Source organism: Lytechinus variegatus, chromosome 2 (assembly GCF_018143015.1).
Source record: "Lytechinus variegatus isolate NC3 chromosome 2, Lvar_3.0, whole genome shotgun sequence".
Lineage (NCBI taxonomy): Eukaryota > Metazoa > Echinodermata > Echinoidea > Temnopleuroida > Toxopneustidae > Lytechinus > Lytechinus variegatus.
The window spans coordinates 76816558-76844475 of record NC_054741.1 but is presented as its reverse complement, the minus strand read 5'-3'; the positions used below and the strand labels follow the sequence as shown (position 1 = coordinate 76844475).

Genomic DNA, 27918 nt, shown 5'->3' with positions numbered 1-27918 from the left:
AGATGGGCGACACGAAAGACGGACCTTGCAAAGGCCCTTTCGTGCAATCGGCCCCTGATCTCTAGAGATCAGAAGAAGAAGTGGGAACGGGGACGAAAACAAACGGTTTGTTACAAACCGGTTTCCGGTATCCAATCCGACATTTTAGATCCGATGTTCGATCGATATAATAATATCGGAGACGTAATTCCTGTTGACAGAGTCGTACCGGTACCGGTAAGTGATATTGATGTTTGTTTTTTCGTAAGTTTTAATATGTAACATATTCGTAAGAAGTTGGCTCTATTTCTATGAATCTAGATTTTTTTGTATGGGTACAGGTCTGTGATTACACAAGTACGGTAAGGTAATGTTCTATAATCCGAAATGAATGAAACCGGGCGGTAGTAGGCCTGGAGCGTCGGCCCCTGATCATGATCTGTGTGATCACTGTGCCGGAGCTCCCCGGGTTTTTGAGGCCGAGATAGACAGCACTCAGCAGCGGACGTTCCCGGCCTAACAGTACAGCAGCGGAGCTCCGTCATGTCCGGGGGGAGGGGGGCACTCGACCAAAAAAGTGTAGGGGTGTGCCGCGGGCAAGACAAAAAACGGGGGCCTTGGAGTTGGAGAGGGCTTATTGTAAAAAGGAGGGTCCTCGGAAGGGGCTTCGGAACTAGACCTACAATTTTGTGAAAACGGGGGTCCTTGGAACGGATCGCCAGCGTGTGAGTACGTGCGTATGCACCCCTATGGAACGGGTATGCATGCATGATGCAGCTAGCGTGGCCTCCGCCGGGTGCGCTCGCCCAGAGACGATGGTCGGACAGCGCCCGGCGGCTGCTTTTCACCAAAATTGCAGCAGATCAATGCGACCAGGGCGGCGTCACGAAAAATATGCGAAGGTTTGGAGCGGATTTCTTTCTTCTTTTTTCTCGATAAGAACAAAATGCAATGCCTTTGAGCAGCTTTCTTTGTTTTTTTTCTCAATAAGACAAAAATGCTATGCCTTGGAACGGAAATTTGGGTGTAAAAATGGGGGTCCCCTCCGCGGCACCCATGGTTTCAAATCATCTCGTGTGTGAAGGATTCATATGCACCTGGTACACGCGAATCTTTCACACCTTTTTACGCTCAAATAACTATGACTTTACATCATAGCTACGGTTTCTAATTGTGCTATGACACTTTTACCAAACCATATGGATCTTTTGTTGACTTCTCTTTGCTGTTTTTTTAATAAAATAAAAGCATTTTTCGTGATCTTCACGTAGATGCCTCTGGATCAGCGTGGATATCAATTTTTGCCTAAAGATATTATTCACAAGCCGGTAGGCACTTAAGAACCAAGTTTGAAAGGATACTCGTAAAATTATGTCACTCTCGCCGATGAATATTCATTAGATCGTGGTCGCGCGTGTTCAATACACACTGAGTGCATGCATGCAGAGAGTTTGTATTGAACACGCACGACCACGATCTAATGAATATTCATCACGAGAGTAACGTAATTTTACGAGTGTCCTTTCAAACTTGGTTCTTAAGTGCCTACCGTTTGTTTACGGTATACCGTACCTTTGTTTACGGTGTTGCAAGCCCGCTGCATTCTCGGCAATCAGCATTATTTTCTTGCTCGTTCAATCCACTTTCATCATCATCTTGTCAAAAGATGGCGTACTTTACCAATAAGTATATACATGAGATGCAACCTGTTGATTTTTGGTACAATTTCCTATTATGCGCTGACGACTTGAATTGAGAATGTTCGATACGAAAAATTGCTTTTCGATTGTTGTTTGCGTACTTTCCACCGCAGTATCAAGGACGGATCGAACGGAGTATCCTGGTTGAGAGTTGGAGGTAAGCGATAAAAACACTTTTATAAATAATTTCCAATTCCTTTTTAAAACAAACTTAAATCATTAAAAAAAGAATACCATAGTGGAGAAATACTGAAACGTTGGGCGTTTTTCATTCCCTCACATTCGTATGATGAATGAAAACGTCAAAGACCACTATGAAATCACATGCGTTGTGCGAGGTTAGTATTACTAACCTCGCATGTTGTGTGAGTGCCTCCGTGGCACAAACCCACTATGCATTATATACTGAGTGCCCCCCCGGGTCTGTGACCGTGTGATGATAATTTTTTTTTAATGATTTTGATATTGTAGCCAGGAGGCTCCTAGTCAAGAGTAAAAATTATTTAATAATGTACCGGTACCATCTGTTACGATATCAGTATGGATATCTAAGCACTCCATACACCTCCCGCAACATGGATACCATGCCTGTTGATTGACCTGCCTAGCTGGCCTGTATAATAAACCTGTATATACGTTCATACCAAAGTCTCCACCAGAGTCCTTTGTATTGGATCATGGTGGCAGCTGAAACCAGTGATCGCCTTTGAAATGACAGGGATCAAGTAACCAGATACTGTATTGTTGGGAAGTAAACTGCATGTTTTTTTACCGAAATTCGCATGCTTCATAACCCTCTTACTAACCCAACGGGTGCCCGCTAGCCCCGGCTATCGCATCGCTACTGTACCGTACCGTACTGTGCATACCCAATGCACTGTCACAGCAAATCACAGTGTTGTGAGAAGGAGCGAGATGCTAACGGTAACTGTAAACAATCAAATATAGCCTGAATAAGTTATAACTGTGTTCAATCACTGGCACAGAGGTCTGCATCATAAGATCAACATACACTAAAAGTTGATAAAACCTAAATTACTTAATTTTCTGGACTAGAGTGTGAACAATGAATTAATATTTTCCTAATATTAATTGTAAATCTGGAGTGTGAGAAGTGAGTGGGAGTGACCAGCATTTTCACTGCATGAAACACCTAATGACATTCACACAGGGCTGTGAGTGTGTTACAGGTATCATCACCAGTCGACCTGTGACTGTAAGGAGCGTTCACACGTGGATATAATCAGACATTAATATCTACACTCATTCATTTAAATACCTAATACGTACAGCGAACATACACAATGAGTAGTGGAAAATATCCAGAAATGAACTGGGAGGCAACAGACCTACCCGAAGAGTTCCAGCTTTTCAGACAAAGAATGGAGCTGATTCTAGCAGACCAAGACATAACTGATCAGAGAAAAATGGCTATTAAAATCAAGATTGCTGTAGGCAATGAAGGCTTGCGTCGAATCAATGCATCGGGGCTATCAGAGACCGATAAAGAAAAACCGCAAGAGCTATGGAGACTATTAGAGGCACAGTTAAAGGTCAATATCAATTTTCGCATACACCGCTTAGAGCTAATGCGGTACAGGCAGAAACCAGATGAAACGATCGATGAATTCGTTACCAGGTGTAGGGACAAAGCCAAAAATTGCGATTTCGAGGAAGCTGAGTTAAATGAGCGAATCATGGAGCTAGTGATTGCGTCAACTCCAAGTCTCGAATTCCAAAAGTCATTGCTAGATCAACCGAAAGGTTACAAGGTCGAACAAATTTTGGTAGAAGGTCGTAAATACGAGGCAGTTGCTGCGAGCCGACAATGTCTCGAGACACTAGACCCTAAACAGAATATCGATTCGTTCAAGCGTAACCAGGGACGAAAAGCATGTGGTAACTGCGGACGTTTCCACAAACCTCGTCAGTGCCCTGCGTATGACGATGAGTGCCGTGCCTGTGGCACCAAGGGCCATTGGGCCAAATTCTGTCGTAAATCGAAAAATGATCGTGGTCGTAAACAGAATCGTAGATCAGATGACCGAAGATCCGACACGGTATCTGATGATCGTAAACCAAAAAAACCCAAAACACGATCAAAGTCGAAAAGTCGAAAGAGTAAACCAATAAGCGAAATGGACATAACACATGATACTGCCACAGATCATGATCATTATCAATCTACAGATAGTCCATTCAACGTAGCACAATTCGACACCATACACACTAATGGACCACACACAGTTGTAAATCCAGAAGGTACTGTAGCATTTGCTAACATTGACATAATATGCCCACAGAGAGTAGGTCAACATAAGCTTTACCTAAAAGTGGACTCGGGGGCAAGTGCTAACACTATCACAGTACGTACCGCCAAAGCAATTTACGGTCCAAAGTGGGAATCAGTAGTGAAACGAACAACGATAAAACTTGTAGCTTACGGAGAGACACAAATTCCATGTAAGGGTACACTAGACATAAAGTGTAGATACAAGAGTACAAAATGGTCAACACATACATTTTATGTCGCAGATGTCAATGGTCCAGCGATCCTAGGGTTGTTAGGTTGCACTGACCTTGGAATTATCACAATTCACTCAATGGACAACAAAACACCTACAACCAATCCTAAACCTAAACAAACACCTATCACAAGTGTAAGGGATCTCAAACAAGCATATCCGAATCAGTTTGACGCTATTGGTAGTTTCCGAGGGAAGGCAATGCTTCATGTCAAGGATGATGCTAAACCTACCATAGACGCACCCCGCAAGTGCAGCGTACACTTGAAAGACAAAATCAAGGCAGAACTGGACAATATGGAGCAGCAAGGAGTCATCAGAAAAATTGAGTACCACACCGATTGGTGCAGCTCCATGACCACTGTTGTGAAGAAAGATGGATCCATCAGGATTTGTCTTGACCCCAGGAGGTTAAATGATGCCTTGAAGAGATGCCCGCACAAGGTACCAACCTTGGAAGAGGTCCAACCTGTCTTCGCAGGAGCTCAGTACTTCTCTAAGTTAGACGCGAAGGCTGGTTACTGGTCGGTCCACCTAGCAGAGGAGTGCCAGGATCTCACCACATTTCGTACACCATTTGGAAGGTACTGCTTCCAAAGACTACCATTTGGGTTATGTACTAGTCAGGATATCTTCCAGCAGCATATGGATAGGATTGTCCAAAATGTGCCAGGCTGCATATGCATCGCAGATGACATAGCGATCGTAGGAAGAACGGAGGAGGAACACGATAGGAATCTCTACTTACTCATGGAGACAGCAAAGCAAGAAGGCTTAGTGTTCAACAGCTCCAAATGTACTATCAAGAAGGAAGCCATCAACTTCTTCGGTTCCAAGTACACTAGATCAGGTATCTACCCAGATCCGAGCAAGGTAGAAGCTATCACATCAATGCCATCACCCAAGGACAAAGAAGATGTTCAGAGATGCTTAGGATTATTCACATACCTAGCAGCATACATTCCTAACTTCTCAGAGAAGTCAGCGCCACTTCGAGAACTTCTACACAAGGAAGTACCATTCATCTGGGACGATGATCATGAACATTCCTTGAACAGCCTGAAAAGTGCAGTATCGTCAGGTGCATGTCTACAATTCTATGACCCAAAGAAAGAGACAACTCTTGAGGTAGATGCATCGATGAAAGGGCTAGGAGCATGCCTGCTCCAGCAAGGCAAACCAGTTGCATTTGCATCCAAAAGTCTTTCCACTGCACAATCCAACTATTCCAACATAGAGAGGGAAACCTTAGCCCTAGTGTTTGGTATCAACCGCTTCCATACATATCTGTTCGGGAAGGAATTCACCGTCATAACAGATCACAGACCATTGGAGATGATATGGAAGAAACCTCTTAGAAGTGCACCACCACGTCTACAGAGATTGCTTATCAAAGTCCAAGGATACAGATGTCAAGTCAAGTATCGACCAGGAAAAGACATGATTCTTTCCGATACCTTGAGCCGACTTCCTAATCCCAAGGAAGCACGCGATGTTCCGCTAGATGTCAGAGTGGAATCCATCTGCTCTGAAGCCGAAGATTCGCACCAGATTGACTTGATATACTTCGGACAACACAAGAGAACAGAGCTTCAGAGAGAAACAGCTAATGATCCTGTTCTCAGATCACTATGGCAAATAGTCACTCAGGGATGGCCTGAGACCATCCAAGAATTGCCGACATCCCTTCGTCAATTTTGGTCTTACAGAGATGAAATTGGAGTATCACACGGAGTACTCTTCAAGGGAAGTCAAGTCATCATACCGAAGACACTAAGGAATGACATCCTTAGACAGCTTCATCTAGGACACATGGGAATCGAAAGCACGAGACGACTTGCTCGTGAGACAGTGTTCTGGCCAAACATCAACAAGGACATTGATCAGTTGATAAAGCAGTGTGAAACATGCCAGAAACACCAAGCAAGACAGCAGAAAGAGCCACTGCATCCCCATGATGTACCACCAGCACCATGGACCAGACTGGGAACTGACTTGTTCATGCTCAATAGACAAGAGTATCTACTCGTTACTGATTACTATTCCAAGTATCCGATCATTGCGAAGCTAACCGATACATCCAGTGCAGCTATAGCAAGACAGATGACGGGAATCTTCAGTCTGTTCGGTCCACCAGAAGAGATTGTGTCCGACAACGGTCCACAATTTGTCGGGAAACCATTCCAAGACATGTGCAAGAAGTGGAATATCAAGCACATCACTTCTTCACCGCACTATCCAAGATCCAACGGATTAGCTGAGAGAATGGTTCGTACAATCAAGAATCTGTTGACGAAGTGTTCTCAAACTAGCCAAGACAGTCAACTAGCCATGATGCACCTGAGAGCAACACCAGTTGACAATAACTTGAGATCACCAGCAGAGATGTTGTTTGGAAGACCCATCCGAACCACATTGCCAAGTCACTATCTTTCGAGAGATTCTACTGCCACCGAGTTTCTCTTGAATAGGCAAGACAAAATGAAGGAAGTGCATGATCGACATGCAAGTTCTGATTTGCCACCACTGCATGTAGGACAGCCAGTGAGAGTTCTGCATCCAAGAGACAACACTTGGATACCAGCCAAAGTATCCAAAGTCTGTGAAGAACCTCGGTCCTATGAAGTTTCAACGCCGAATGGAGGAATCTTGAGGAGAAATAGATCTCACTTGAGGGAAGTTCCATCCACCAACCCAACTCCAAAGCGTGTGAGGTTCGAAGAAGACCACTCCACAGAAACTCAACCAGAGGAAGACGTCCAACGAACACCAATGTCCAACTCTAATCAATCTCAACAGACACACTCACAAACCACGAGGTCTGGACGCACTATTCGCAAACCAGAGAGATTCATGTTTGAAGATTGAACATTATGAACACTCTAAACTCTCAAACAAAGAAGAGAAAGAGAAGAAAGAAGACAACACTGAAGACATTAGTGTAGTTTTAAGTTTGTTATGTGCATGTATAAACATTGTACATTATTTTTGGTATGTCAAGATAGTGTTCACGAAATTATCAAAAAGACACTATAACCAAAACTTATTGTTTGGAAATATTGATTTCAAGATCAATCTGGTTATCCAAATTATTTTCAGTTTTGCACGAGATTGAAGTTATGTAAAATTGAAGATGCATACAGTTTATCACAAATTGGTATTATTCTCACAAACCAAACAATTTCTATATTATATCTGATAAATCTTAACCAAGCCAAATTACCAAAATTTGCAGACTACCAAAAGTATTGTTTGAAAACAATATCATTGAAAATTGAAATTCTCAATCTTATCAGAAGAAGGGGGATGTTACGATATCAGTATGGATATCGAAGCACTCCATACACCTCCCGCAACATGGATACCATGCCTGTTGATTGACCTGCCTAGCTGGCCTGTATAATAAACCTGTATATACGTTCATACCAAAGTCTCCACCAGAGTCCTTTGACTATTGGATCACCATCATGACCGTTAGACAGGAATAACCTATTACCTAGGTCTTGCCTGAGAGGACGCAATGATTTATTGATGTTTTTTATACTGTCATGTAGGCCCTAGATTTACTTCTTCATCATTCACGTCTTGACACTGTAGCCATAGTATCTTAAGCGAAGGACAATAATAAAGATGGATTTCCCTGGGAAATCCATCTTTTCATAACATGATCGCTCGAAATAAGTTTATTTTATTAATTTTTACACCTTTCTATGCCTAATGCGCGTGCGTAGGAAGGTTTTAAAAAATATTAAATAAAAATGTAAAAAAATGAAGATTTCTTACCTAACTGATGCCGCGTAGACCCCTCGATCCACATGTAAACAACGGAAATATAATTTAGCGTCGACCCTTGAACCGCCTATGTATGACTTCCGGCTAACGAAGCCGTTTTGAAAAAAACATTTATAGATAAAAATTATTATTTTACAAATATTAAAATTTATTACGTTACTATAAATAATTTGTCAAATACTACAAATTATTTATGATTACGTAATGAATTTTCACAGTAATGGCCCGAGTATCAATTGATTTTGATGGAACATTAATATAGGCAAGCATAAATTACAAGCCACAGAATGGTTTTGAAAGTGAGGGGGCTTAGCCTAGGGGGGGGGGGGCTGACCATGAAACAATCATAATCATATGGTTATTTTTACATTCTCGTACATGGTTGTTGAAAAAAGTGCAAAGGCTGAAGCCCCTGGCAGCCCCCCCCCCCCCACTGTTTCTGCATCCCCGGATTATAAAAAAAAGACCATTCATGCCTTTTCATGTATCTTTCCAAGTATTGCTATTATAGAATGAATGGATGTACTGCACTACTGTAGGCCCTATTCCTAAAAAAAATGCAGAAGAGCATGACAGAAGTTGATGTGCATTGCATATTTATTTGGTATGCATTATATACTGTATTGGTACATGTTTTAATACTGTTTACTATTAATTTTCTAGTGGTTTGCATAGTTTCAATTTTTTTTGCTCCTGAACAAAAAATATTTTGTCTCTGAAACTTTTATATATTGTAAAGAACATGTTGGGGCTTACATTTCAGGAAAAATAATGTCAAGGTCATGTGATCCACAAGGTCAATTTCAAGGTCAAAGTGTCTAAACACCTCAACATGTTTCAATATTAAAAGTGATGGCAGATTTGGAATCCTTATTCAATCCCCTTTCCAACAATACCCATTTTGTGAAGATTGGCCCAGTGGTTTTTCAGATATGAGGTTCAAAGGTAGGCAGCCACGCCCATTTTTGCCGAAAATCTTGAAATTCAACAGGCCGTATCTCGCCAACCCCCTGACCTCAAATTTGAAATTTGGTGCTGTGGGATCACACTTAACAAGCATACCAATTTTTATCAAAATAAAAAATGGTCGGGTTTAACCCATTGGATGATTTGACATGGAATGACCCTTAATGCATGCAAACCTTGAAATATCCATTGTTGACAGTTGATTCTAATTCTATAATTCAGGTCGATAGATGTCACTATGAATCTGTGATTTGTTGAAGAACAAAACGCTTGTACTTACCCCTCTCACTAAGGTTGGGGCCATGAAGCAGTCAGGTCAAATACACCAGCATTTCACCAAGAACATAGAGCGCCCCCTCAAGAATGGATGTCACAGATTATTATTTTTTTTTAATTTGTCATTAAAACTCTATGAATTGGAATAAGCTGAAAATCCCTCATCATGTTTTCATCTTGTATCTTATCAAGTTTCATAAGCCACGAATGAAGTGATTGAACTCTTTGTTATTATGTAATAGCTCGAAATATAAACATCCGCGCTGTGACGTACGGGACATTTGTCCATGTGTAAAACAAATACATGTAGGGAAAATAAAATTTATAATTAACTTGATGTAAACCAAAGTAAGTAAATTTTTACATGGATTATCACGATTGATATATATTTCTTTAATAGTATACATGTACACTGAAAAAAACATAAACACTTTACAACCTTATTATAAAAGATGTTTTGCAAATAAGTGTTAAACGAATGGGAAAGTGAAATTTCATCAAAATTTATGATTAACTGGATGTATACCAAAGTATTAAGTTTTACATGGATTATTATGAATGATATATTTCTATTATAGTATATGATGAAACAAAACATAATTTACACTTCATGACCTACTTTATGAAAGATTTAATTAAATACACAAGACATATTTAAACATTGTATGCTAATATATGCACCCTTGTTATACTTTATTATCAACCTTTTACCATTATTCAACCACTGATATAATAATAAATCTCAATTTACTTTATCTTTGCTTCTAATTGAAAAATAACCCTAATTAGAATTACATAGAAATCTTATGTATAAAGTATGGTGTGTCCCATACGTCACAAAGCTTAATTAGCTGATATGATTAAACATGAAATTAATACAGTAAATTTACTTCAATATTTGGATGTACAGTGCGTATCAAAAAAAGTTTACACTTTGAAAAAGACCTGGGAATTAAAGAGTTTACAACATGTGGGTACTTTTTTCACATATATTCTTGGGTTTGGGTCTCATCTATTAATGAAAGTAAAAGTTTTGACAGAATGTTACACTTGAGTGAGCACTGTCCATTTTTGTAAAGCTCGTTGAAATCTGTTTGCGCAGAAATGCTTGTTTTCACACTGTGTCAAGGGGAAAGAGCAAAATCAAACTTACCCTGCGAAACATTTCTCATACATTTCCCTTGCACTTTTAGTCAATTGAAAAAAAATGGATACATTCCAGCATTTTGTAACAATTTTGCCACCCAAATTGAAATTTCAACACTTAGTAAGCACAACCTTTACCATTTTGTGTGCCAGCTGGTTCTGGGGACATAACTGAATCTGAACAAAGTTTCATATCAGATATCTCCAGCATTTTCACTAAGTTTGTGTCATTAAAATGGGTTTACATTTCATTTTTGATATGATACTTGTTTCCTCCACACTTTTCCCAAGCTTGACAATGATTAATAAAATGAAAATGAATCCTAAGCCATTTCATGTAAATCACAGCTCAGTGTAAAGCAAATATCGTCAAGATGGCCTCTGTGTGTGGGGGATTGGGGTGGTACGATGCACTCTTTTGGGCAAGAAAACAAGTTAAAAGGTAAAAGATATCATCTAATCAATTTTACTAGCTAAATTCCATGTGTTCTTCAAGATAAAGGTCTACTTTTATTCGCATAACTATTTCCAATTTCTGCGCAAATCATTTTTCACTAACTTTTCAACAGTAGGTGATGCTCACTCAAGCGGAAATATTTTTCGAAAGTTATATCCTCATTTGCTAAATGGATCTGTACCAATGTTAAAATGTGGAAAAAATGTTCAGGATATTACAAATATATAATTTTACAGGATCTTTTCAAAGTGTAAACTTTTTTGATACGCACTGTATACTAATTTAAATTAGAACCTTCCAAAGTGTGAAGAAAACTGATCAACTTTTCCTTAATTGGATTAAAAAAAAAATATATATAAATTGTGACATACGGGACACTGCCTGTCTGACACCAGATAATTTAATTGATTAATTTTCAAAATAATTTTTTTCTCAAATGTTTGCATTAACTTAGCAATACAAGTCCCCACAGAAATGTTTGCAAACATATAATTTGCATTATCTGCAGATAAAAAATGTGATGTCGCGTACATCACACTAATTAACAATTTCTTGGAACTGTGACCTTGGCATTCATTAACTTTGCGTTTTCAGAAGAAAAAAAATATAGGGCAAAAAACTTTGCCCTATAAGCTTTAAAATGACATACAATATGTTAGACTTAGGCAAAGATTTAATTTTGGCTTTATAGGGAACAATAGCTTGGACCTGCCCAAATATGTATGTTCATACATGTACAGGAATTAATGTGATGTTACACAGTTTTTCTTGAGAAGTAACAGTCATAAATCATTTTTATGTAATGTGCTCTACATGTATCATCCACAAAACCTGCTTTTAAAACCTCTTCCTTGACCCATATATTGTGTGCATGCAAATGTTGTACAATGTTACAAATTTTTTACTTCCCTTTTTTCTTAGAACTGTGGGATTCCCAATATGCCTGTAAACAAGGGTTGTTGAGTAAATATTTGTATAAATTGCCTCCTAAATTATCATGTACAATCCATTAAAAAGTTGAGTAAATATTTGTATAAATTCATTAAATTGCCTCTTAAATTATACATACAATCCTTTAAAGAGTAAGACACATTAGTCAACACAAAGTTACAGGTGACTTTTAAACAAATGAACAATGTTTATTTTTGTGAACCCAGCAGCCATGAATCAACAGAAGTCTATCATATGTACAGGTTTACTTACATGTAGTCTCTTATTAAGTAGTTATTTTGATGAGGGTGTTTGTTAAAAAATATGATTTGTTTGTAAATTATTATTTACATGTATTCATGTTCACTGTAATTTTTTAAAAGTCATGTTTTATTGTTTAAACTAATGTGATGAAGGCTTACATAATACAATTCTAACCTAATAATTTCTTGAAAGTTTTCTTATTTTTGGGACCTTGAATAATGGGATTTCCCCAAACCATCAATTCTTTTTTTTTTGTATGTTTTTACATTTTGTTTCATCAGTGTAAAGAAAGATTGAGGTTTGTATATTATGTCTGTAGATGTGTAATGAAATCTTTTGTTGTTGTTGAGTCAATGGAAGGTTTGTAGGTCCATACTGTAAAAAAAAAGAACCAGCAGGTTTGTAGGTACATGTAATGAAGGAGGTTTGTAGGTCCTTAGGTTGGTAGGCAATGATGGAAAATTGAGAATTGTAGGTTTTATTCAAGGTAGGTACAGGTATTATGAATGAGGTTTGCAGGTTTTTATGATAAGGTAATGAAGGAAGAAAATCAGAGGTTCCTACAGTAGTTCCTTAGGTCAGAATACACGTAGGTAATAAATGAAAGAAGATGAGAATTGTACATGTACATGTACATGTAGGTTTGTAAATTTGTAGTGTACATGTGTAAAAGAAGAATGTCAGTACATGGAATGAAAAAGAAAATTTTCAGAATTTGAAAGTGACATTGCATTCACTGATTGTTAGATGGTGCTGATTAAAATTGCATTTGCAACTACATGTATTTATAATTTAAAGCTATTTATAATGAATTATTGAGTATCGACCCGAAATAAATGATGGATTTTGCAAATCTCTCCATACATGTACATGTATTTACTAGTTCTTGTTTGTCCAACAGACTAAATGACATTGTAAATATTATTTTTTCAATATTAAGATGATTGTTGGTTTCTGTTGTGTCACCCGCCATGCCCACCCCAGGATATGAGGTTGTGTCCCAGGATATGAGGTTGTGGTTTTGGAGTATTATTAGTACATGTACATGTATAGCAAACAATGATAGTACAAATTGGAGGATTAAGAGTGCTCATCACAAAAATAAGTGTTATTATTTCATGGGAGATGAATACATGAGGGAACTGATTAATATTGAAACTACATGTACAATGTACATGTATGAATTTAAAAGGAAATCCAGCTCCAACCCAAAGAACGTGTCAACGTGTGTGTAAATTTATACTCAAGGAGATAAAGAAACACTTTTCCAAAAGAAAGACTTGACAGTGTTAGAAACTTTGTAATCTAAAGTTTGCTTGACAGAAAAGTTTGGAACCTCCAGGATTTGTACAATACTTTCAGAGGGATAATGATATGTTATTGAAATGAATTTGTTCTTTGAAAGGGGGGGGGGAGGAGGGGGACTTTGTTTTTAAGAGTGAAGAGTCCATCTTTGGTTGTACACCCTGTGATTTCACTTTCTTTGCTAGTGGCAAGTTCTATAACATAAGCATGAGAATTTTTTTTTTTAATCATAGACAAGCACTTTATTGAGAGAATTTTGAAGAGGGTAAAATGTGATCTCCAGGATGTGTTCTTTGATTCAGGGGTTATGTAATTTAGTGGAGGTGAGGCACATGGGAAGAATAACAAATTAGCTGTACACCCAGTGCAGGTACAGGAGTAGGAAATAGAGGTTATCCTGCCGGACTGGCATGGCCTATCTGACTTGGGCACATTTTTTTCCTGCATGTTATACAAATTAAGTGATTAATATTTATGCCCAGTCGGTCAATCACAGAATTAAACTTCTGCTTACAGACATAAAGAATGGAAAAGTACATGTAGGTAAGAAATTAAGAAAAGTTGTGTTAGGTAGAGTCATAAACAGAAAAACATGGATGGTACAGTAATTGTTATTACAGGTTTCACAAAAACAAAACATCACAAACAGTTTCATTGGAACATGCTAAAAGCATTTTTTTTTTTGGGGGGGGGCATCTTTAAAAGAGTTGTTTATTATCATTTTTTCTGTTTTATTATGTCAGCTAACTTGTTCCAAGAGTTCCCTTAAACATAATTACAGACAGTCTTGTAATATCATCTTTCCTTAAAGTCATTATAATCTATTGACTGAAAGTATGATCAATCAATATTCTTTCTGATAACAGTAAATGTATCTCTTTTTTTTCTAGGATCCTCTGCTCTATACTTTGAAGATGATGTTGCAGTAATTGGCCAATTATACCTAGGTGGATATCAGAAGAGGAAATGTGATTTGCTAGGTTTGAAGTCATCAGTTCCAAGTCCAGTGAAAGTGGCAAGTATCAGTCACATTTGTGTCCCTTAACAGTCGCATTTGTGTTAAGGGAAAAGCAACCGAACTGAAGTGAGGAACGTAAAGCAAACAATTAGAGAAATGGGTTCATAACTTCATAAAAACTTTTAAGTTTTTGAACTTCTGTCACTTTCCAGGAAGTGTTCTAAGAATACTTGGATTGCTGTTTGTCAGTCTGTCATGTGCTCCAGTGCAAAGTCCTTGTGGAAAAAGCAAATAGAAGACTCTTCGAGGACAGAGTGATCACTCTTTACTTTGCTTTTCAGAGAAAATAATTAATCAAAATTTTTCTCGAAACCATCTTGGCGGATCAATTTTCAGAATGGCTTCTCCTACACTTGATCTACTGTGCTGCTCATTCTTTGGCATTGCCAGTGAAACAAATATGTCTGACATAGAGCCAGTGGAGAACTATAACATGACTGTCTTAGTGCCTGCCGAAAACAAGTATCTTAGTAGAATTAAAACGTACTTCTACCTGTACAACTCAACCGTTGTTGTAATGTCTGCTATTAGTGTGTTAGGAAGCTTGTACATGCTGTTCCCACGGAGGAGAGATACAACTAACCTTGAGAGTGCTATCAGACCTGGGTTGATGGAGATAAGACAGAAATGGATTCTCTTCTGGTTGTCTTTTGCAGATATCATGGCTTGTCTTGGTAAGAATTTTTAAGTTTGCTATTTCTTTGCTATTAGCTTTCCTTAATTTCTTGAAATGGCTGTCTTCATTTTTTGTCTTGCCCACGGTCTGTAGCAGAGCAATACTGTTGGTGCCTCGTGATGTTGGTGTCAACATTGAAATATCAACTAAGGCTAGGATATCAAAATGTCATCAGAAATTTGAAAGTATCTTTTTCATGAAACTTGGACATGAGGTAATCAGATATCGCTTACTGTCTTGCTCTAGTTTTATGTCACTTAATCTAGGTCTGAGGTTATTTAGGGTCAATTAGCTTTGACCATGTTCTTGTGTCAACAATGAAATCTTAACAAAGATTAAACTTTTGAAATGTCACCTTGACTTACAAAGTATACATGTAGAGAGAGTTGTTTCAGGTCACATGACCAAGGTAGAAGGTCATGTAAGGTAAAGAAATTTCAGGAACTGAGCTCTTCTGAAAATAATTCTTAAATCATTTTCAGCGGATGCATGTAATTGTTTATAATGTTTACCTATAATGAAATGAATTTTGTAATAAAGTAATTTATATATGCATTTGTGTTTTTTTTCCTTCCTTACTCAGGTCTGATAGTACTAGCTAGTGAATCCCTCCATATTTTGGTTGTGTCTGATGAGAGTTTAACAAATAAATTAACAAGCAATACATGGAAATGGCTCTGTACCCTAGCAACGGTGAGGAAGTAATGTGCATTTGATACAAAAACTAGATGCTATTTGATTCTCTTGCTTCATAGTATTCCTGTTTGGTGAATTTTGAACCTTATTTTGTTTAATTTGGCAAATCCCACAAAAGTGGATGTTTCTATTCTAAATTATCTTGTACTTGTGGAGGAGATGAATTATAAATGTGGTATTGGATAAGTTTTGCTTTTTTTCAGGTGCCTAATCAACATGAAATAACTAGGTGTTTATAAAAATCTTTCCATACATGGAATGGGATGAAAGTTTCAGGATACTATCGTTTTGGTCTCGCCTGAATAAAGTTTGGCAGAGACCTACTGCGTCATTTCTAGCACTGTTCAGACGGCGCTCCTACTATGTTGATTTTGAACATGTTCAAAGTCCACGTAGTATACCATGTAAATAACAGTTTTCGCTACGTGCTCATTACGCAGTAGCAGTTCCAACTACGCCATTGCCAATTTTAGTTGATCTAGCGAAAACTGCATGGATGTAGCGTTGGTGTAAAGGTGTATTAACAACTAAATGTACATAATTATAATTTAGTCAAGTGTGTTTTACTACATGTGTGTTATTCTTTTATTTCTTTCTCTTGTTCTATGCAGGCGTGGATTCACTTTTTCTTCTTTGCAACGTATGTCTGGATAACATGTTATGCTATTGATGTCTTTCTCTTCCTTCAGAAAAAAACATTGTAAGCCTAAAAACTTGGCGAGTGTACAGTGAGATTAGGAACTGTTGCATAAATATTATGATCGCCAACAGTGAACACCAATAATTTAGATTGACAGATTACACATACACCAATGACTTTATATCATAGGGCTGGATTCTTTTAGAAAGGGAATGATAGAAGGTAGGATGGAAGTTGGAAAGGGCAGACCTTATGTCCTGATTTTCCTCTTAAAATTTATTCTAGTAGTTAACTATTAGTTAGAATCATATGTATGGATCTGTGAGAATATTTAATTATTTCCATGGTATTTGTTCAAATGTCAATAATATGTTTCAACATGGTCTGGAGACCAGTACCTCTCTGACATGGTCGACATACTTAAGACATCGTTAACTTAATTAATAATTCAATCGAGTTAAATAAGTTTGAAATGATTTGCACAAGTTAATACATGTATATGTTTGTCTTTGAACTGGTGTTTAATAAGAATATAATATGATACTGCAAACTAATATAATTTATGAATAGTTTGGGATTGTAATATCTTAATATTTGTGTTATTCTCTTTATTTGTAGGAAACATGCACTGAGATTTTACTTTGTCATCAGTTGGTTGCTTCCTATTGCCTTTCTTTCATTTGGATTATGGGCTCTCCACGGAACAACAGAACCAGAGTAAGTTGAAGTTCAAGTCCACCTCAGAAAAATGTTGATTTGAATCAGGAGAGAAAACTCAGACAAGCACAATGCTGAAAATTTCATCAAAATCGGATGTAAAATAAGAAAGTTATGACATTTCAAAGATTCGCTTATTTTTAACAAAATAGTTATATGAACGAGCCAGTTACATCCAAATGAGAGAGTCGATGATGTCACTCACTCACTATTTCTTTTGTTTTTTATTGTTTGAATTATACAATATTTCAATTTTTACCAATTTGATGATTTGGGCTTTCTTGCCTGAAGCACAAAATGTTAAAATAATGGAATTCCACGTGTTCTGGGAGGAATGAAACTTCATTTCACATGACAATGACGAGAAAATAAAAATATTTCATATTTCAAATAAAAAATACAAAAGAAATAGTGAGTGAGTGATGTCATCAGTTCCTCATTTGCATACCGACCAAGATGTGCATATAACTGTTTTGTGAAATGAAGCGAAACTTTAAAATGCCATAACTTTCTTATTTTACATCCGATTTTGATGAAATATTCAGTGTTATGCTTGTTGAATTTTTCTCTTTTTATTCAAATCATGATTTGGTTGGGGTGGACTTGTCCTTGAATAGATCAACTCAGAGTTACTTCATGAGCCAGTTTTCTTAAAGACCTTTCCTTTCTTCCATTGGGATAGGCAAATTTCAAATCAAGATGTGTCATAAGCATGCCTGACATAGGAGGATACATTATTGCCTAGACCAGGTGACTAGAAAAGTATGTCAATGAAAACTTGATGGAAGTGCATTAGCATGCTGCTATTACAGTGTACTTGGCCAACTGTTACAGAATATTAATGAGATGTGTTCTAATGTAAATTCAGTGTTTACTTCCGGACTGAATGACTGAGCAGAAGACTTTTTTTCACGTTTTGTCTCGTAAGAAAACATTTGGTTCGGCCGTTTGCTTATTCACATTGTAATTTCTTATCTGATGCAATATTCTGTAATGGTTGGCATGTCTGCAGTCACTACAGTCCGGCTTTTTTTTTCTGGACACATTGGGGACCAGTACTAATCTGGATATATAGCCGGATATGTGAGATCTCTCTGTAAAACATACACAATTCAGCCTATTGGCTGCTATGCAATGTTATCTTTCAATAAAACCAATATTGAAGTGAATTGAATTGGACAATAGTATGTAACTACATACTATTTCACTGCTGTCAGGGCAGCGGAAATGAAATTAAACTTATTGTCAAATTCTTGGAAGAATTTACTTGCCTAAATTATTAAGGAATATATTGAGCAGGTCTTGGAAAGAAAGAGAATGAGTAAACAAAACTGAAGTTTCTCAATTCATTCTTCATGGCTTTGCGAAGTCAGCCATTGTTAGAATGACGACAGGCTGAAGTATGATAGATGGCGCTGTCTGTGATGCAAGACCTGTGTCGCTTTTTCCCCCGAAATGAAAAGAAAACAATAAACAATACAAAGCTCATATTTTCATTCTTGAATAAAACTTAGTGATTTTGTTTATTCTAAGTGCTGCGTTTTTATTGTGTTTTTTGTGCATGTGACCTTCATGTAAAAGGAGCACGATCAATTTTGCTTAAAAAGCTGATTCAGCTGTTCTCCCATGCACATGCTTTTGCAAGGTTGCATCATGCCCTGATGTCCCCTCTATGTTCTTTTGGTTATTTGGCTAGGATAGTTTTTATAAGAATTTGTGTGGTCGTATGTTAATTATATTGTCAAATTATATGTAATTGGTGTGCGTTTGTGTAGGTATGTTGATTTTAGGTTAAATCTGCGTATTTATTAAATAAAAATGGGCAAGTGTACATAAGGATGGTAGAGGGATGTGGAGAAAGTGAGTCCGGATATTGAGAGGTCAGATTGTCATTGGCGCATTGTTGCTTTCCTGAGAATGTAATGAAAATCACAATTTAAAAGTAAGAAATGAATAATCAAGACATCAAAGTTGGTGCTTATCTCATTGAATGGGACCTTGCGTGCCCATGATCCAGGGTATGGCCAAAACCTACACAGCAAGAGCAAGAGAGGTTCTCTGCTGAAATCAAGCATGCTCTTGTACTTTGGTACATGCAGTTTCTGATGCCTGGTTTTCACTATGCCCAATAGATCATAGTTCTCAAGAACTATGATCTATTTTACACTTTGTAGTCAGTTCCTTAGACCCCCATTTTAAGAATTTGTGAGGCACACCCCTTTCAAATCCTAATTTGAGTCTCCCCCACAGACCTCCACTTGCCTCCCTCTCACCTCTCTATCTCTCTGTGTTTCCCCTATCTCCCCCTTTCCTCTTTCACTCTCTCCCCCTGTCTATCTCTTCCTTTCTCTTTCATTATCACTGATTTTTGCTTTTCAATATTTTTTTAAATCAGCTGGGCCTGTTCAGCAAAGAAAGGGGATGATATTGATAAGCTTCTCTTGGAGGCCTACTACTTATGCTTGTTTGTACCTATGGTGATTGTCCTCATTCTGAACCCTATCATATATATTCTGGCAGTGAGGAAGGGTGAGTAGTCAATGATGCATACCTGTATTTTCAAAGGCTACCTGTGTGCTGTTTCATAGATCTGATCATCAGTTTATGCATGACTTTACTGACGAGTAGATATGTTTTTGTTATGAATAACGGAAGGGGGGGGGGTCAATTTAACTCCCTTCCCATTCAAAACTTGGTATGAAATAGCTCAATTAAAAATAGGCTTAAAGGATATTTCAGTCAATGAAAGACTTAATTGACTGGTCCTACAACTCCTCCTTAAATCTGATTAGATCTGTTGTTTCATGTTGATAAATGGAGCCTGAAAACATAAAGAAGTTCAACTCATTAATTCTTTTTATTTGGGGAGTTATCAATTGGCATTTATTGTATTTTTATGCATATCATTTCTTTCTTTTTTTTAGCTTTAGTAGAATGCTATCCTCTCCCATCCTGTCCAACATTTAGAAGTCTAACAACAGCTGAAATCTGTAGAAATCTATCTGTTAGAGGGTCAATCTCAAAAAAATGATACAATTCACAAAAAACGTGTCTCGACTATCTTATGGCCGCTAGCTTCACAACCCTGAACATTTTCTACAAAATTTTTATCAAGAAAATGACAATAATAGACTAGTTTCACAAAGCATATGCGACCAGTGACTTGTAAAGCCCTAATTTTATTACAAAAACCTTTTATTTTTGCTTTTTGTTAGAATAGACACTGTCTCGGGTCAGTTTTCGATTTTACTATCATTCTCTTTTATAACTACTCTGTATTTCTTACCTACATTGATGTCTGGTGAGGGCAGCATGGTGTAAACGTCTGACATACTGCGCTTATCCTAGTATTTGATGATCACTTTGTGATTAATTTCACTTTTAACTTTGTCCCAAATTTATTTTAACCTCCGTAACGAATACTGCCACAAGTCTTTTCTCCCTTTCAAACTGAATTATATTACATGATAATGTGTCTGCAAGTAGAGTTATAATCAATAATCAATAATTGATAGGGAATTATCATATGTGTTTCCTGTTTTACACGAAAATAAAGGACTGTTCTTACAAAATGAAATGTATGACTAAACAGATTTAACATCCGTAACGCACCTTAAGAAGATATGCACTTTAGCAGTTCTGTTGAGAATTCAGCATTATATAGAATACGAGACACCTTTCATAATAAATACAGTTTGAAAAGTTAGGGCTGCTACATAAGGACCACGTTGGACCTTAAAGCATAAAGACATTAACTTCCGTAACGCATTAACTTCCGTAACATTTTTTCTTGAATATGCTACAAATTTATGCTATAATGAATCACTCCGGATCATACAGATATAAATCATATAAGGTACCCTCCACCTACTCACCCATAAAAATGATAGCTATTCATCCTTGTAAAATTAATATTACACACCTTATTTTCGACATCACTTTGTAAAGAGGGAAAATTGCCAGCGAAAACAATTTCCCGCGAATTATATACGATATTTAATGCTTTTGGAATTTTAGATAATTCATACTACAAATTTGGAATATTGGCATCTTCTTTAGAACTTAACATTTTTAACTTCCTTTGCTATATAAAGTGCATTAACTTCCGTAACAATTATTGTTACGGAAGTTAATACAGTTCTTTGATGTACTTTGCTGAGATTGATAGTACGATTCTAGTTCCAGAACATGTGACATGGCTTTGTCTAATGCTGAAGTCGGCAGAAACGGTGGAAAGAAAGGGAATAAGGAGATACAATAAAACTTTCATAGACAAGGAAACAGAACGGAAAACTATTTGCAATGACTCATGAGCAATGATGAGGAGGGTTATTTTACCGATCAAAAATGTGAGCGCAAAGCGCGAGCTAAAACTTGTGCATAGTCTTACCTGAAAACTTGGGATTCTAAGCATTTTTTGTAAAAATGATCAGGAGGATATCTGAATAAACTATTAATGTGAGTACAAAGTGCTAGCTGATTTTTTTTAGTATTCCGACTGAAACCTTGACATTCTAAACAGTGTTTGTACCAATTACAAGGATGGGTATCTTAATTGATGCCTGTAAATTTGTTAAGTTTTGATCTGAAAACAATCATTTTTGGACGTTTTAATTTGAGAACAAGATATCCAATAAACAATTATTGAAAAGGTAAAACGCGCGCTTTTTGAAGTTTAGAACCCAAACCGGGACATTCTATTAACTTTTTGTAATCATAAAAGGGATGGATGTCTTGCTAAGGAACTGATGCGCAGTGAGTGCAAAGCGCTAGCTGAAATGGGTCATTCCAATATAAAATACAGTCATTTTAAGCACACTTTCAAATAAAGAGGATATAAATTGAATAAAAAAATAATTTCATGCAACAGAATACAAAAGAACAAGTGGGGTTACATGTATGTACACCATCAATCAACTCTTTAGATATTCATGAAGATATGCATAGACCAAACTGTTCCCCTAAAATAATGCAAATCTTTAAAATGGCATAACTTCGTTATTCCTTGCTCGATTTTGATCATATTTGCAGTATTTAATTTTTTCAGATTATTATCTGTTCAGAACATATTTTTTGAGCCTGGATGACCCCTTTAATGCGCATGAAAAGAGCTGAAATATTTGATATAGGTCTACCTACGTGAAAACGTGGAAAGGGGTATTCAAACACTCAAGGTTTGTTTGAATTTATTAATGAAATACGTATTTCGATAATCAAACATTTTGGCTATTCATAATTTTTGTAAATCATTTTTGTAACAGGATGCGTAATTGGGTATCTCGATGAAACAAAATAATGAAACGAAAATCGCGATTAGATCATATAGATTCCATTAATAATTTATGTATTTCTGATATCCTCTTGTTTCATTCACGTCACTTTATTATTATTCGTTTCCCCATGTCCTTTTAAACGTTTTTTTTCTCTCTCTCTATCTTTTTTGGCTATTGGCGGGATTCCTCGTAACCCAGAGAACTCATCCTGGTTACGGGACTACGATTGTTATATTTTGTTTATTGCCAGAAACTTTTAAGATGAACTGCAATTCTGTGGCCCTGTTATTCGGTTTTCTCATTCCAACTTTGAACAAGAACGACAATAAAGTTACAGTTTCCGTTTCATGTTATGTTTTCACATTTTTTGGGGGTGGCAAAAGTAAGCTATGCGCGCCACATTTATCTTTATTTATTAAAAAAAGGTAATACGAATACCTAAATATGGATTTTCCTAAGCTAACAATAAATATTGCAATTTGTAACTTGATTTAACTTCCGTAACGAAGATTGACAAGGGTAAAGGCCACTCGATGATTTGATGGTAAAGTATCTTGGGATTCCCAGAATTGGTTATGCATTTCTTAGGATCTTGCTTAGGATTACTTGAGGCCAGAAACTTCTAAGACGAACTACAATTCTGTGGCCCGGTTATTCTGTTTTCTCATTTTAACTGTGATCAAGAACGACAACAAAAATGACAGTTTTCTGTTTCTTGTTCTATTTTTAATTTTTTTTATTTGGGGGGGGGGTGGGAAAATTAAGAAATGCGTTCCACATTTATCTTAAAAAAAATGATATACGAATACCTTGATATGAATGTTCCTAAGCTAACAAAATAAGTATTGCAACTTGTAACTTAATTTTAACTTCCGTAACGAAGATTGACAGAGTTAAATGCCATCGAGAGAATTTAATGGTAGACTATCTTTGGATTCCCAGCATTGGTCATGCATTGCTTAGGATCTCAGGTTATGGATGAAACTTATTTTAAGGTTCACTCATTCAAATTATGAACATTATACTGAACGAAAGATGTGCAATGATTTTTATGGTACTTTTTGTTATATGTTATTTGGTAAAATCCTAGTTCTGAAAAACAATATTGAATATTTTTCCATCTTTCAAACATTTTGGCTTCAGAGATAAAATTGTTGATACCACACTGAAACTAAATTATGTGCATTTCAATTCCAATCATTTCAAAAGTGATTTAATCGAGTAACATAAGTGGGCAATGCTAACGATTAACCTCCGTAACGTTGATATAAAGTGCTCGAGTTAATCCGGTCAGTACTTCAAATTGACGCAACAGCGACTTGCCCCTTTTCTGTTTCCACTTTCTCATACATGGTACTTTCACAATATGCATCTTTCAACCCATTCTGTAGACTTCATTTTTACGATTTTTCCCCCAATCAATTGGTGTATTTTTCTGAGAATGACCCTAGAGTCAATAAAAAAGAGAAATTCTGCATTTTCTTGTTAGTTTCCATCCAAATCAAAATACTTAACAAGGAAACATGGACAATAGATTGGAATTTTGAGGATGCAAAGTTTTGTAATGTGCAAAAATTTGGGGGAAAGGGTTTGCTCTCTCTGTTTTTAATCACCAGAATGATATAACCACCCATTTTATAGAAAGTGTTAACATACTTTTCAAAATCAGTGTAATGTATCAGGCATATCAAAAAATTAAAGCTGTACATGTATGTATGTATGACTGGATTTGTTTGTTTTAATCACAATTTCATGTTTAGTATTGTGCAATTTCTGACGTAAGTCATGGAGATTATTGTTTCTCTGGTCATTGGATTCAATCAATCTTGCCTGCATACACTGTACATGTATACAGTACACATTTTCCACTCCTTAAGGAGAATTCTCTTGCGATGCAATTTTAACAATGTTAACTTTGTTGATGTTGTTGTTTATAGTATCACCCTTGATGAGACGAGGAGGAATGTATAGAGACCAGGAGAGGGAGGTTGAAAGACAAGTGAAGAGGAAATTCCTCAAGATTGTAATTGTTCTAGAGATTTGGTGAGTTAGGCTTTCAGACACTAGCAAAGTAACTGGTTTGATCTCTTTGTTTTTGTGCATTTTATTGTTTATTCATCCTATTTTTAATGATACATTACCTTCTCAGAATGACTAAGTTTGATATTTAGATGAAATAATTATCAAAATATAATAATTTCTTGTATCTAAAATGTATGAGAGAATTATTGGATAACTATCAGGAAAGCAAACAAAATACATCAAAATTGTGATAAATATGTTTGTGTGAAAACAATCCCCAGGAAATAAGGAGGGGAAAAAAGAAAAGGGTTGTTTGAAATTAATGAAATGAAAAGGTACATTTTATTTGGTCTTCAAAATGTTAGAATAGGGAAATTAACTCATCTGAAAGAGTAATTATTCTTTATACTGTCAAATTATGGCTTTGTAAAGTTAAGTAAAAGATGAGATACAAGAGTTCTTTACCACCATTTTTGTCTCGCCCACCAGAGGTGAAGGCGAGACTTAGGGATGCAAATGTCGTCTGTCGTCCGTCCGTCACAAACCTTATGACACATAATTCCACAACCGTAAGTCGCTTTTCAACCAAACTTGGATGGTAGATGGACTTGGGGGACCTGCATGTTATGCTGCACTCGGAGGTCACATGGTAAGGTCAAAGGTCATTTTCAGGTCAACGTTAAAGTTTACATGCAAGACTCTATTATGACACCTAACTCTGCAACCGTAAGTTGCTTTTCAACCAAACTTGGATGGTAGATGGACTTGGGGGACCTGCATGTTATGCTGCAGTCGGAGGTCACACGATAAGGTCAAAGGTCATTTTTAGGTCAACGTTAAAGTTTACATGCAAGACTCTCTTATGACACCTAACTCTGCAACCGTAAGTGACTTTTCAACCAAACTTGGATGGTAGATGGACTTGGGGGACCTGCATGTTATGCTGCAGTCGGAGGTCACATGATAAGGTCAAAGGTCATTTTCAGGTCAACATTAAAGTTTACGTGCAAGGCTCTTATGACAAGTGTTATCATCCCAGTCATTTCACAATGAAGTTTCGATACAATTCTGTTGCGTGCCCTCGCAAATCACGATATTTCTGGTCATTTTCACAAGTGGGCGAGACACAAAATCGCTCTTGCCTTGTTATCTTGACTGCTTGGAAGTTTCAAAAATATTGCACAGTGTGCACTTCTCATGTTTGAGTGAATCCCAACTTCAAAACTTGTTTTCTCCTTATTCTTTGAAGCTTTTACTGAATTTCTCTTTCATTCAATCAAGTATTTGTGAGGGTTATCGTTGTTCAATTTTGACAAGCTTTGTGTCATTTAAGAACATAGGATGTGCTATTTTAATTCCATAAAAATCTAGAATTCATTTTGGCAACTATGTTGGTTATGGGTTTGTACAATGTAGGTCAAATTTGCTGAGATAATCTGATCTAGTTCCATGTTGTCTCAAAGCATAATTTAGAAACCAAGTTTTTGCTTATTATAGCCGTATAGTTATGGACTTTAAAACCTTAATACTCTATTGGAAGGGGGGCAGTATGGCCCTCTCTACATTGAATTTGCAACGCCCAGGTGCGTGGTTACAAAATTATTTAACACAAATGTGGTCTGTGTCAGACTCGAAATTGCTCAAAAATGTGAATTCATAAAGTCAATAAAAATGTGTTTTCAGGTAATCGCATCACGATAATGCAATCTATAGCCAAGAATTTGAATGGGCCTTATTGCCCATTCCCCCACCCCTCCCCCCAGCGTGGCAAGATAAAAACATCAAAATACCCTGGGACTATTGGGGTCTTTTGTGACCTCGGCAAAAGCTGAATCAGTTATCGATATTGAAATGAAAACATTATCAGTGTTACATCTTCTTTCTTTCAGTTGGTTACCTAATGTGGTTAACGGTATCTTGCTATTGTCTGTAAAAAACTTACCGGCACATATGAAAGGCTTCCCATTCATATGGATCCTCATGGTAAGATTGGTTTCTATTCTTTGCATTCTATTCTTGATATCAAGCATTGCTTTTTGTTGACAACACAAAACAAATCCTTTGTATCAAGATATCATTTTATGTTGTTAACAAAATCCAATTCTTCATATCAAGAAATGGATTAAATGGGAAACGGCTTACTGTAATATGTGTGAGCATAAGCTTGCTAAAACTTTCAGGGGTGAGTGCCCTTTTATTCAATCAGAAAATCTATCACTTGTGGTCCCAGGATTTTTATTCCTATCAGAAATCGGCAGGAGATTGAGATTTTATTGATTTGATAGTGTTTATTACAGGTTTAAATTTGTGTATGTCATGAATATTCATGATTCCTTTTTTGAATAGAATAATATATTTTTGAAATCCATCCATCCATATTTTATTGTTCGAAATAGAAATTAGAGAATAGAAATATTCTGAAAATTCATTTTGCCCAATTGATCATGGGCCCAGCAGCCACAGTGCAGCAACAGATCGACAAGGCTCTATCCCTTAAATATTGAATGTCTAACAGGATAGCAGCAACTCTTTTTACATCTTTTTGTTTGACGCGGCCAGGGTTTGAACTCCACACCTCCTGCTTATGAGACGGACAATCTACCAACTGAGCCAATGCACAGGTCAAGTTGGAAAAATAGGAAAATGAATGCAGAAACTTCAATGTTATATTTCACCAAATGAGAAGCCTCAACCTATTCAAAGTTCATATTAAAAAAAATGAAAATACTCAACATACGAGGGGCTTTGTATGATATAATGGCTATATTACTCACCCCCCCTCCAAAGAAAAAAAAAATCAAATATTGATTAAAAATTTTTATGAAATTTGATTTGTATTTGATAGGCAATTCTCAACCCTATGCAAGCCTTCTTGAACACCCTTGTATACTGGGGACCAACAGGATGTTCTTTCCTGAGTTTCTCTCCACGCAGATCAGAGAGCGATGATTATGTCTCGCCCTCAGAAATCCTCCACTCTCATCCTCCGTGGAATGATGCAGCTGTTCCCTCGGATACAGAGACCACTCCCCTTATGAGAGGGAGGGCTAGAGATACTCTTAATTGAATTGAAATGCTTTGACATGAATGCCACACAGGATAAAGTTGCTGGCAAATTAATATTTTAGTTCAGTTTAGTTCATTTCATTTCATTCAATCATTTAAAAATAAAGATATATATTTTGGATGGGCTTATGAAGCCTTGAGGGCAGGTAAGAAAGCTGTATTTTAGAAATATAGCAATGGTGGCAGTCTCATATTGCCTGAAAACAGTCTCCTGATTGCTGAGAAGAACTCTTTTGAGGCAAAAGAAGGTTGCTTGCTACATGTTATAACTCCAAAATCTAGCTTATTCTGAGCTGTTATCAAAATATTTAAATTTGGAGATACAAGATTTTATCAGCTCGGCAGCGATATACTAATAATAATAATAATTAGACCATTTATATAGCGCAGTCACTATACAAATATACTCTACTGCGCTGTAGTGTGACAGAGCTCCCAACAATGCTACTGCTCAAACAAATTAAACAATT

General features: G+C 36.8%; 1 protein-coding gene across 2 annotated transcripts; it reads left to right on the top strand.

Annotated features, from left to right (window-relative positions):
- Nucleotides 1-196: 196 nt before the first annotated feature.
- On the top strand, nucleotides 197-27799 carry LOC121409097 (G-protein coupled receptor 143-like). 2 transcript variants are annotated; one of them, XM_041600915.1, is made up of 9 exons: nucleotides 197-216; nucleotides 14231-15032; nucleotides 15618-15727; nucleotides 16342-16430; nucleotides 16989-17087; nucleotides 19483-19616; nucleotides 24298-24403; nucleotides 26272-26365; nucleotides 27228-27799. In XM_041600915.1, exons 2-9 carry the CDS (start codon nucleotides 14696-14698, stop codon nucleotides 27447-27449), a joined length of 1191 nt encoding a protein of 396 aa, XP_041456849.1. In that variant the 5' UTR covers nucleotides 197-216; nucleotides 14231-14695; the 3' UTR covers nucleotides 27450-27799. The 2 variants fall into 2 exon arrangements, with proteins under 2 accessions (XP_041456849.1, XP_041456848.1); XM_041600914.1 differs by having other exon boundaries at nucleotides 211-243.
- Nucleotides 27800-27918: the final 119 nt, after the last annotated feature.